The following is a 12,538-nucleotide window of genomic DNA, read 5'->3' as shown; positions in this document are numbered from 1 at the left end:
TGTGTTTTTGTCTGTAGCTGCAATGTAATTTGAAGGGTGGCTCTCCACTAGGTGAATATGGCACAGTTTGCCTGTTTTCTCCTTGGAGGTTTTGATTATTTTCAGTTTTTCTATTACAGTGAATATTTATGTGTATCGTTCCTATTCCATTCATTTGCTGAGTTTTCTGGGCTCTGTAATCAAGAATGGGATTGCTGAGTTGGGGATATATGAATGTTTACCCAACTTCAAGTGTGGCACTAATTAGACTCTGTCACCAGTGTCTTAGAGTTCCTTTGTACTGCCTCTCTGGTGACTTTACTGGTTTTAACTGTCTGGTGATTATAATGGAATTTGTTTGTGGTTAAAGGTCTTGTAATTGGGACTTGGTGCTGTATTAATTCTTTCTACTGTCTGTGGTTGAGTGGCATCACTTGGTTCTCTCTCTTTCTCTCTCTCTTTCTCTCTCTCTCTCTCTCTCTCTCTCTCCCTCCCTCCCCCCATTTACTTTTGGTGGGGTACATGTCATGGCAATCACCTTTACTTCTTCAGCCATCCTGTAGCCTCTGGACTTCTTCTTTTTCCTAATAAGATAAATTATTTTGACATAAGCCATTTTCTTTTTATTGTTGTCTTTTGAAAGCTTGTTTCTGTCTGTATATATTATATAGCATTGTAGTATTGAGTTAAATATGTACTATAAAAGGTAGTGATTACAGCATGTATTTTATTTTTAATTTAGCTTTTTTTTTTTTTAAATTCAAAGCACAAATTTCCAGAAGAACAATCCAGTTCACAAGCTAACAGAAGAGGAGCTACTGGCTTTCACATCTGTGAGTAATGGTGTCTCCCTCTCCAGTTCCTTTTTTCCTTTGGTGTATTGTTACTCAAGCTGAAACCCTACCAGCTAAGGAAATGGGGTGCTTACCCTTATCCTGCCGGTTCTCAAGCCACACATTCCTGCTGCTCCTTTAAGAGGCCTGCTTTTCTTTTCACTTGCTTGGATTTGAAGACAGTGACCACATTCTCATTCTTTTTTGTCTTTCTTCCTTCCTTTCTTTTTCTTTCTTTCTTTCTTTCTTTCTTTCTTTCTTTCTTTCTTTCTTTCTCCTTCATTTCTTCCTTTTTTCCTTCCTTCTTTTTTTTGACTCCTTGACCTACTGTACATATAATAGATAATAACTGTTTGTTGCCTGAATGAATGAATGAATGAGTACCCAAGTGTTCACAAATCTTATGCATAAGAGTGAGGGCCCATTTTGATGCCTACCTGGCTGTCTTGACAAAGAGGTTTTTTGTTTTTGTTTTGGGTTTTTTGTTTGTTTGTTTGTTGTTTGTTTGTTTTGAGACAAGGTTTCTCTGTAGCTTTGGTGTCTGTCCTGGAACCAGCTCTTGTAGACCAGGCTGGCCTTGAACTCACAGGGATCCGCCCTCTGCTGGGATTAAAGGCCTGTGCTACCACCGCCCTGTGACAGAGTTTTGAGCAGGGCCAGGAGAGCAGTGATCAGGGAAGGAGATGGCGTTGGGAGCATAGGGAGCTGTCAACGTTCCATACCATAGGACAGACGAGTGGATGGAGTAGTTAGTGGCTGTGGGATTTGACAGGGTGCGTGGCTGACCTGGAGCACTGTTGGAGTGAATTGTGCATCGTCACCTCCTAGCAGCAGACTAAAGAGGAACAGTGACAGACAGATTAGGACCCAGGCTGGAGAAGAACAGAAATGAAAGGGAAAGATGGGAATAGACGTTAGAAGATTTGAGATCAAAGAAGAGAGATGCATGCCACAGAGGACTCACGTGGTTTGGCTTTGTGAGTGGAAAAGGGTTCACGTGTTCTTTATATTTTGTAAATGTGGTCTCTTTAGATGGCCCTGTAGACCAGGCTGATTCTCCTACACTGCATGCTGAGTGCTGGGATCAAAGGTGTGCACAACCATGCCCAGCTTGCTACATACTTTCTTAAATGAATCAAATTCCTCATGACTCTTCCAGAGGCATCCTTATCAGAGGATTCGGAACTCCACTTTCTTTCTTCCTTTCTCATTTTTCAGCTAAGCCAAGAGAAAGAGCTTTCATTTGGTAGAAAGGAAAGCTGGCTTGTTGGCACTGTCTAGGAGCTCTCCTACCCATTCTCGAGCAGGGTAGATGCTGATGCGGGAGCCCTCTGGGTGTCCTGTATCTTCCCACTCTTCCCGCTCCTCCGCCTCTCGGGTGTCACTGTACTATGGAGGGCTTTAGCTGACTGTATGGAAATACCTTATTTACTTATAACATGTACTATAAAGAATTTGGCAAGCCAAGTGGCAAAATTGTTTTCAGTGCACATAAAATAACTTGTGTACCTTTCTTTCACTCTGCTAGTAACTATGAAATATTTACCATTCACAGGTGCTGTGATCCTCAGTATTGAGCAGTGTCTTTTCTGTTCTAGAGTTTTAATTAGTTTACATTCCTGAGGGGGAAATACACAGACAGAGAGAGAAATAGCTATTTAATTGAAGTGCTAAGGAGGGCTGTAAAGCAGGGATGGGTGTTGTGTAGCGAGGAGTATCTCGGTGAGAAGGTGATTGCCTACCCCACTGAAGTGGGGCCTGGTGGAGGACATGCAGGATCTGGCCTGGCTGTGAGCTTGAGGGAGCACCAGAAGTAGAGGGCTTAGAGAAGGTGAGTGTCTAGGCAGCAGGTGGCTTGAGGCTTGGTCTCCACTAATGCCTGAGGCTAGCTGTGCTGTGGCTCCGTGGTGAGGTGATCAGTAGTAACAGCGTCATTGTGGGTTGGTCTCATACACGTTGTCACATGTATCATTCCCAGTTGCTGTGCAAACACTGCATTACAGTTCGTGAGGGGGGAAGATTTTGTTCTAGTTGTTGGATTCTGTCCTTTATCTGTTCTCATTCCTCTGTGCCGTGAGGCACTTGTGAGCTAGTTAGCTGGTGGGTTTTTTTTTTTTTTTTTGGTTTTTCGAGACAGGGTTTCTCTGTAGCTTTGGAGCTAGCTGGTGGTTTTGATGTGGGTAGCTCCTCCCTCCCAGCCTGCAATGAAGGTCATAAATTCGAGTTTCATGCCGCCCCCACAAGGCCTCTTTGCTGAGAACTTCTGCTCTCTTCTCCTTTGGCTTTCCTCCCAGTCAACAATGGCCCGAGTGCCGATCTCTCTGGGGAGAGCCTTGTGACTGCAGAGACTAACCTTCCCAAGGAGACTCCTTTGCTATTTCCCAGTAAATGTGTCTTTCCAAGAAGTACTGCAAATGGGTTGGGGTTGTGGCTCGTTTGGTAGAACACATGCCTGGTTTGCCCAAAATCCTAGGCTCAGCTCCCAGAAGGACGTAAACGGGTGTATGGGACCCAACCAGCCAAGGATTTGAACTATCACGAGTGTAGTCTTCCTGTCACTGTTCCCTAAGGAACACAGAGCAACAAGCTGTGTGGCAGCTACTTGGGCTGAGGCTTAACAGTAGTCTAAACGTGCAAGGAAGGACATGTGTTGTAGACTGGATGCAAATACCAACCCGCTTCATATAGGGCCTTCTTCAGTATTGTCAGTGACACCTGGACCCAACCCTCAGATTCTGGGGGACAGGTGCAGGCTGTGTAACTCCAAGTATCCCTGAGACAAGATGGGTGGGCACTGTCCCACTTCTAAACACTTGACCTTGTTTTGGGGTCTCTTTTAGCTTAAGGATAGGTACATTTTTTTTTCCATCTTTCTTCTGTTGAAACCTTGCTTTCAAATGTGGAAAGTACATAAAAGTGCCCACGGTAAGTAAAAGCTGGTATCCTCAGCATTCAAAGATAAGCCGGCTCGCTAGTCCTTGGTTTGGAGGAGGACATTATAGTCAGAGCTTTTATTTGTCACAGCAGTCGCTCCCAGATAACCACAAGGGTCTTGATATTAATTATAAATGCTCAGCCAATAGCTTAGACTTGTTTTTAGCTAGATCATATAACGAACTCATTTCTTACCTATTCTTTGCCACGTGGCGGCACCTTTCAACATGGCGTGTTCATCTTGCTTCTTTCTGTGTGTCTGCTCCTGACTTGCAGACTTGCTCACACACACTTGGCTTTTTGAGGTAGGATGCAGTTATCTGTCACAAGCTGACAATCCTCCTGCCTCAGCCTCCCTATTTCTGGGAGGTTTTTGAGACAGGGTTTCTCTGTGTAGCCCTAGCTGTCCTGGAACAAATGCTGTAGACCAGGCTGGCCTCGAGCTCACAGAGATCCTCCTGCCTCTGCCTCCGAAGTGCTGGGATTAAAGGCGTGCGCCACCACTGCCCATCTTTTTTTTTTTTTTTTTTTAGACAAAGTTTAAAAAAAGTCCACCAATATATTTACTGATAATTCTCAACCAAATAGTTGGCTTATTCTGGTTCTGTATTTTATTGAGTTTAATAATCTAAACATTATTTTTTTTCCCAGTGATTTTTGCCAGTGATGTTGTGTTGGTGTAGCATGTTGAAACATATGTGAGGCCATTTTTAAACTAAGCCTACAGACTGACAGCTTTTCTTATGGCTTTTCCATACATACATGAAATATCGTAATTCAGCAGTCTAAAGCTTGTCCTGGAAGCCGTAGCTCTCCTTGTTTCAGAGAGTCATCATGAGGTGCTGTTCTTGAGAAATCATATCTACATATTTCAGGAGCATCGAGTTGTAGTAAAAATAACCAGTATTGTTTGAGAGAACCATTTATGTTGTATCAGCCTGATAATTTAAAGTTAGCTGTGATAACTCTTATTTCCACTCAGATGAGCCAAGTTAGTGACACTTGTAATGCTTTTCATTTCCTTTCTTTGTTGAAAATATGAACAATTTAGTTCTTAACAGGTGTTTCAGTTTTCATTGGCAGAAGTTTTGTTCAAGTGTGAATTGATGTTGGCAGCTTGCCTTCCGACTAGTGGTTCCAACGTCTCCATGAAAGAAGGAAAGAGTCCTTTGAAAGTTTCACATTATATTTTATGTATTTTTTCTTTCTGATATTGATCCCTTTCTCTCTCTCCCCTCCGCTCCCTCCCTCTCTTCCTCTCAGTTTTCTTTGAGATGGAGACATTGACTTTTGAAACGAGGTCTGAGGTACTTTACTGATGGCCCTAAACTCGCTGTCCTCAGCAGAGGACAACTTTGAACTTCTAATCTACTGACTTCCTCCTCCCAAGTGCTGGGATTCCAGACAGAAGCCACTAGCACACCTTTGAGATGAAGGGATTTTTAAAAATTTTATTTTTATGTTGATCTAGTTGATCTCAAGTTCATATTAAAACTGTCTTTTTACCTCAACCCTCTGAGCACAAATGTTTATACAAATTGCTGTATCAGATACTAATGGATAAATACTCCAAATAAAATTCAAAGATTGTTCTAGTGGGAAAAGGCAAATGTCAAAGATTAAGCTGGCCATGGTGGCATACACAATTAATCCCAGCAGAATCAGGAAGATCCGGTCTACAGAGTGATTTCCAGGACAGCTGGGGCTACATAGAGACAGAAAAACGACAAAGATGTCTTGATGGAAGCAAAGCCGAGCTGCAGCCCTGCTTCTGAGAGAAGCATTGGAGACTGTATGTAGTGCTATAACTGTCCAATCAGGTCAGCTCTGCTTCTGAGAGATGCACTAGAGACTGTATACAGCGCGATAACTGTCCAATCAGATCAGCTCTGCTTCTGAGAGATGCACTAGAGACTGTATGTAGTGCTATAACTGTCCAATCAGATCAGCTCTGCTTCTGAGAGAAGCATTGGAGACTGTATGTAGTGCGATAACACTGTCCAAACAGATCAAAGTGCACAGTGAACTTGCATATATTTTAGTGTATAAGATACATTCGCGAAAGAGGAAACTGTGTTATTTAGACCTATTGTAGTTAAGGTTAATCCACTTATCAAAAATAGATCTGCCAGTTAATATAGTATTTTTTGTCACAAGTACAACGCAAAATATTCAACTACCATCATGAATTAAGTAGAGTCAACATTAGTACAAAAATCCTATGTGGGGCTGGAGAGATGGGTGGCTTAGAGGTTAACAGCTCTGACTGTTCTTCCAAAGGTCCTGAGTTCAATTCCCAGCAACCACATGGTGACTCACAACCATCTGTAATGGGGTCTGGTGCCCTCTTCTGGCCCGCAGGCATACACACAGACAGAATATTTTATAAATAATAAATAAATAATAAAAAACCTATGTGAAATTGCTGTGTTCATATTTATGATATTTATCCCTTTTCTGTGGCAAAAATCAGATTTATGAAATGTGTTAGTTGGATATGGTGGCAAATGCCTTTAATCCCAGCACTTGGGAGGTGGAGACAAGTGACTCTCACTGAGTTCAACCTGGTCTACAGAGAGTTCCAGGATAGCCAGGGGTACTCAGGGAAACCTTGCCTCAAAGAAAGAAGAGAAGAGAAAGCAAGGTGCTGTTTAAAGCTGTATTAGGGTGTATGTCAATCTTAGCATTTATTTACATGCATTATTGATGTTGGAAGTAGTTTGTCCAGTTCCCTTTCCTTTCGTGATGATTGAGAGGCAACAGGAATGGCCAGCAGGAAACTGGCTAAGATGAGTGGGTTCTGAGGTCAGAAGTCTTAAATATTAAATATTATAGGTTAATTGACATCCACTAAATAAATGGAATATTTATTTTTCCTTTCTTTTTTTGGTTTTCGAGACAGGGTTTCTCTGCAGCTTTGGAGCCTGTCCTGGAACTAGCTCTTGTAGACCAGGCTGGCCTTGAACTCACAAAGATCCTGCCTCTGCCTCCCGAGTGCTGGGAGTAAAGGCATGCGCCGCTACCACCTAGCTAATAAAGTGGAATTTTAATACATTAATAAAGTAATAATTTTCAATCAACTTCTATGTTAATGGACATAATTATTATGATTTAATTATTTTAAATCTCTAAACACACAAGCACCCAGAAGCTGGAGCTAAAGACAGAAGCCAGCGGGCAGGCACCTGAGCCCTAGCAGCAACAGCTGTGAGGGCTGGAGTCACTGGGGGTCGACTGGGGGGAGTTAATAGCACTTCCACTGAGTTAAGACTGTGAAGCAAGTCTGAAGTCACCCGAAATTCATGTGCTGCCCAGCTTATGGCTGTCACACACAGTCTTCTCCAGGGGAAAGCACTCCTGAGCCCATGGTTAAAGCTGAGCACATGGAAGGCAAGCATCTGTGCTGAGTGCACAGAAGTGACAGCAGCCTACGAAAGCTCTGCCTAGACTGGAGCTCACTGACTGGAGTGTGGGGAGCGCCACAGGGTGATTAAGGGAAAAAAGTGCAAGCCATTTCCATGCCTTGTTGGGCTGTCGTGGTTTTGGAAGATTGTAACTTACAGAAGTGATGCGAAGAGTGAGCAGGGGAATTAAAGGCTGATTAATCCGTGCTCTGTCACTTCGCTGACCGAGTATGGCATCAGGAAGCTGTGCATCGCAGATTCGCCAGACAGCCTGTTCTTGGGTACCTGAGTGAAGCTCTTCCCTCTGCATCCGGGCACACAGACAGGAAGGAGTGTTTCGTAGTTGCCTGCGTTGTGATGGTGAAAGCTGGAAGCAGACAGGAGGATGGATACCTGAATTGTGACTTTGTTGTGATTATGAGACACCCTACAGCAGTAAGGTTACAGATGTGGCAAACTAGAAAGCTAGTTCTATGTGCCTGGGTTTGCATGGTGTACTCCATAACCTAGGGTTGTTTACTTTGAAATTCTGTGTGTAGTGTGGGAGAAATGTACTGTGAAGTAAAGGAATGAGCCATGGAACTTACCTTTAAGAAAATTTTAGTGTAGATCTGATCAAATAAATTCACAAATTTAATCGTCAGTCAGGCAGTTTGAAGATTATGCAAATTGATGGTCCCGATAAGCAAATCACCTGGTTGCTGAGAAAGGAAGAACACATTTAGTACTGAGCATCAAAAAAGGCAGTGTTCCTTAGGGCAGACTTTGAGACTGGCTATGGAAGGCAGACAGGGTTTCGGTGGTCCCATATGTCAGAGGCAGAGTCTGGGCAAGTCCAGTCCAAGTGCAGGGCCACTGGACTGTGAGGGCAGCCAGTGAGTGAAAGGAAAAGCAGGCCCAAGACAGACTTGAAATGTTCTCACAGCAAAGCTAGAGGGTTTGGACTGCTGTCCCATTTTCCTGGGAACAATTTATAGCTTAAACTCGGAATTTAAACTTACTGACTCTTGGTACTAACTTAAAATAAATATTCTTTTAAGTAGATCATTTAGAGCAGGGAGAGTTCTGCTTTTTATAGCACTTCTTTGTTGTTTGCTCCCTCGGTCAGCCTGACCTGGGTTGGCATCATCTCTTTGGCCAAATAATCCTGGACCCAACAAGGAGAACTCAGAGCTGGCTTTGATTTACCTGTGGAAAAGCAGCTGTCTGAAACGCCTTTATGTCCAAAGGGCTGGACCACCTGTCTGCTGAATGAAGATCCTGGTGACCTTTGGAGGAGTATTCAAAATGCGCGCTTGGAAGAGTGAAAAGGGCTTGTTTTTAATAGGAACCTACAGTACTCCAGATCCTCTCTGATATTCTAAAAGTCTTGTTGCTCATCTCAGGCATGAGGGGCATGTTGCAGGTGGTAGGAAATTGTTAGCTGAGTAAAATAACTATACATGTATCCTTCATACGCATAAGGAACGTTTTCTGCGTAGTGAGTCCGAGTGGTGTTGACTGTCTTTTTAATAATTACTAGTGTGTGTGTGTGCGTGTGTGTGTGTGTGTGTGTGTGTGTGCGTGTGTGCGTGTCTGTGTCTGTGTGTGCGTGTGTGTGTGCGTGCGTGTCTGTGTGTGATGTGTACGCATGCTTGCATACTTGGAATAACTTTCAGGAGTTCCTCTCTCCTTCCTCCGTGGGTGCTGGGGATTGACCTTGGGCTCTTAGACTCTCACAGAAGTCACTTTTGCTTGTGCAGCTGTCTCTCCTGTCTCTCACTGATGTCTCTATTTGAAGCTGTTGGCAGTTTGCTCAGATGGAGTGGAGTCTGCACACTGACTCAGGTGCATGCCTCAAAGGGAATAGGCGCTCTGAGCTGGCTGAAAATCCTCTCCGTCACTTGTAGTGGGTGCCTCCCTTCTGGTCTCAGAATATCTTTTTACACTTCTTATCAAAGATTGCTCAAGTGAATTTGTTCTTTCATTATAAACCGTGACTGTAATAGATAGGGCTCATTGTTGGAGAACTTGTCTGGCTTGTTTGAGACCCAGGATTTGATCCCTACCATACTGCACAAAAGACAACCAACCAAACAAACAAAAACCCACATTGTAAGCACAAATAAAAGAGATGACTAGCATTTATTTCAATATTCACAAAATAAAAATATTAATAACTTAGAAAAATAATATACATGCTAAAGGCTACTTGTCTATTAAATGTCTTTTTGTATATTTTGGTCAGTGTAAGTTGAGAATGAGAGAGTGTATGTGTGTCTTAAATGGTTTCTGTTCTCTTTTTATAAGCAAAAGTGGTCGAAATCCCAGCTCACATACATGTTTGGGGTTGTAAACAGACCGAGATTCGTTTGTATCTGTGTCTTAATTCTAACAGTGAGGCTTGTTGGATACAAAACTTCTTAATTTGTTTCAAACTGCATTGGATTTTTAGTCAATGCTAGTAATTTAATGAGGTGGTGTGACATCAAATTGCTAGAGTAAGATTTATTTATTTTTTTAAAATAACGTGTTTATTTTTAAAAATAATGTATTTACTTTTATTTTGTTTACGTTGGTATTTTGCCTGCATGCATGTCTGTGTGACGGTGTCAGATCTTAGAGTTACAGACAATTGTAAGCTGCCATGTGGGTGTTGTGAATTGAACCCGGGTCTTCTAGAAGAGCAGTCTGTGCTATTTACCGCTGAGCCATCTCTCCAGCTTCTAGTTAGATTTATTTTTACACCCCTGTTTTTTCCAAGGTATAATTTGCAGTTGTTTGATTCTTCTTGCCTTAGGTACCAGGAGTGGTCAGGTTCATAGGCACAAGGAGTAGAATGTTGGTTTCTCGGCCTTAGACGAGGAAGACATGGGAGCTCTTGCTTAATGATACATACAGACTAGGGTTGCAGATGAGAAAACATTCTGCAGATTGGCTGCACAACAAAGTGAAAGTTAAAGTGAACTGTGTGTTTAAAAGCTGGTTTGGTGATGATTTTATGTCCTGTGTATTTTTATCATAATTTAAAAAATGTAAAAGGAGAGAAGAAAAGATGCTATTTGTAGTAGTGTCGAAACCCATCCCATTCCTAGAAATGTACTTACCATTTGAGATCAGGAGGCTCTCAAGTACTAAATCTGCAGAACATTACTGAGAAGTTAAATGAAAGGATGCACACATTTGTTCCCGGGTGGCTCAGCCTTTAACATTTCCAGCCTTTCCAGATTAGCCTATGCTAGTCAGTGTAGTCCCTGGTGAAGTCCCAGCACTTTGATTTTGCTGATATTTTTGCTGGTGTTTTCTTTTTCTTTTTTTAATGTGTGTGGTAGCACTTAAGGTGACTTTTTCAAAAGCTGATTTTCAATTTTTACAGAAAGGCAAAGAGTGAAGAATTTCTTAGGCAGTCAGGAAGAACTGACAGACCCACCCTGTGTGCTGCTGTCCTGACTGAGGCAATGCTTATTAAAATGTGGTGCTTAAGTGGCAGCTGAAGCACCAGCTGTGTCTTCCTGGCTCCACCCCTAACCAGACTGATAGTGACTCCCTGGGGCTGAGGCCAGGGAGTCTGCACCTCAGCATGCCCTCTGGTTGTTTTTATACACTTTAAAGCCTAGGAAACACTAGAGTAAAGACAGAGGCTCTCCAGAGCAGCCAGTGGGGCAGGTGGTCCAGAGGAGAGCCATCCAATATTAGAGGGGGCATTGCAGCACAGTTGACTTTTCCAATCTTAGATAATGTCTATGGTCATATGGAACAGGTATCTAACCTCAGGCCATCCCACATTAAAAAAAAAAAGTCAATTCAGACAGATCTACTATATAAAAATAGAAGGCCAAGCTATAAAGCCAGAGAGGTAAAATTCAGGAGACCTTAGGAGAGTTGAGCAGGTTTAATGAAGTCCTAAGCATAGAAATGATAAACTGGACTCTATTACTAACGAGCGTTTGTTTTGGTAGTGGGGATTGAACCCAAGGCTCACTCATCACAAGCCAGTGAGGTCCACGTCCACCCAGTTCAGAATTGTCAGATCCGTATCTTTACCGTTTTGGGCACCTGAACAAGTAGCTTTTCTCAATTACTTCTGCCACTTCTAATGAACAGTAAAGAACTCTGTGAGATACTCAGTAAATATGAAATCTAAAATAATTGACTTCAACTTGCTTCAGGATGCAAAACTAAAATTCAACAAAGGAAAACACGGGCTCATCATGTTTTGGGATTTTGGAAGTCACATAAACATAAAGTCAGCTAAGTTTCATCCATTTTTTTCCTTCCTGTGAACATAACATCTTAGTCTTTGATTCCACTTTTTTAACGGATGCATAAGCAATGGCTGGGAAAGTAGAGGGACTTAGGCTAGTTTAGGAAAGAATTTATTTTTGAGACAGGGTGTCTTGTAACTCGGGCTGGTTTTGAAATCAGTTTACAGCTGGAAATGGCCTTGAGCTGCCGACCTTCTGCCTCCCGAGTGCTAGAGTTACGGAAGTGTGCAGTCAGTCTTGTTTACGCTGTGTAGGAGCTCAAGAACTCCTGCAACACGGGTGCTAGGCCAGCAGGCTACCAACCGGCCCCTTTGCAAAGCATCTTAAATGATTTGGAACCTTTCTGTGTTGTTATTTGCCACAAGACAGATGGAGTTTTATGAAAACAGTTTTCAGAGCTGAAAGCATTCTCAGATCAGCGCCTATCATCACTTAGATGAGAAAAATCAGGTCTAAAAGTGGCAGACATCTTTCTCAAGGGAGCTAATGGCAGAGTTTGGACTGGTACCCATGTCAGTTTGAGTATGCTTTCCTGTTTTGTGCCAGCTCAGAATAGATTTGTTTTCAAACAGCTTGTAAGGTTTTATGCGGCATTTGGAGCACAACTGTCTTAAAGAAAAACGAGTTTAAATTTCTGGGTCACTCCACAGTGCGTGCTTAAGCTACAGGTGATCTGATTTATAGTAATAAACATCTTTCATGGTAGCTATTTGTCATTTACAGTACTGTGTCCTTGCTTGGGAATATTCCTAGTGCTATCTAGGGAATGTTAAAAAATATTTGTGAGTTTTAAGTTTAAATTTAACCCCCCACACTTCTGGGGATTGAATTTGGGGCATTAGGTTTGCTATATAAATGTTCGACCGCTAACACATACCCGAAGGTGTAAGTCACAAACAATCCCACACCAGTTTGGAATTATGATTAATAGAATGGTTATTTATTTGAAGGGGAAAAACTTACAGATCACCGTCCCAGACAACATCCCTCTGCGCAATCAGGAAGGGAGCCTAGTCCCGGAAGTGGAGCCGGAAGCCAGAGAGCCAGTGGAGGGAAGTGGCCGCGTTTTTTTTAAAGAGAGAGACCACGCCCCAATGGGCTGGTATCTCAGCGGCTATTGGCGGAAGGAGCTCCCTCAACACAT

At 42.6% G+C, this 12,538-nt stretch overlaps 1 protein-coding gene across 1 annotated transcript in view; it reads left to right on the top strand.

The window, feature by feature from the left end:
• Ttc27 (tetratricopeptide repeat domain 27) overlaps positions 1-12,538 on the top strand; it is a 120,013-nt gene that overhangs the window by 33,728 nt on the left and 73,747 nt on the right. The window contains exon 9 of the mRNA XM_038320546.1: positions 746-812. Coding sequence (XP_038176474.1) covers positions 746-812 — 67 coding nt within the window. The remainder of the gene's footprint in view (positions 1-745; positions 813-12,538) is intronic.

Source organism: Arvicola amphibius, chromosome 2 (assembly GCF_903992535.2).
Source record: "Arvicola amphibius chromosome 2, mArvAmp1.2, whole genome shotgun sequence".
In the NCBI taxonomy this organism is placed as follows: Eukaryota; Metazoa; Chordata; class Mammalia; order Rodentia; family Cricetidae; genus Arvicola; species Arvicola amphibius.
Note: the sequence above shows the minus strand (reverse complement) of the source record. Positions and strands in the feature narration are given on the sequence as shown.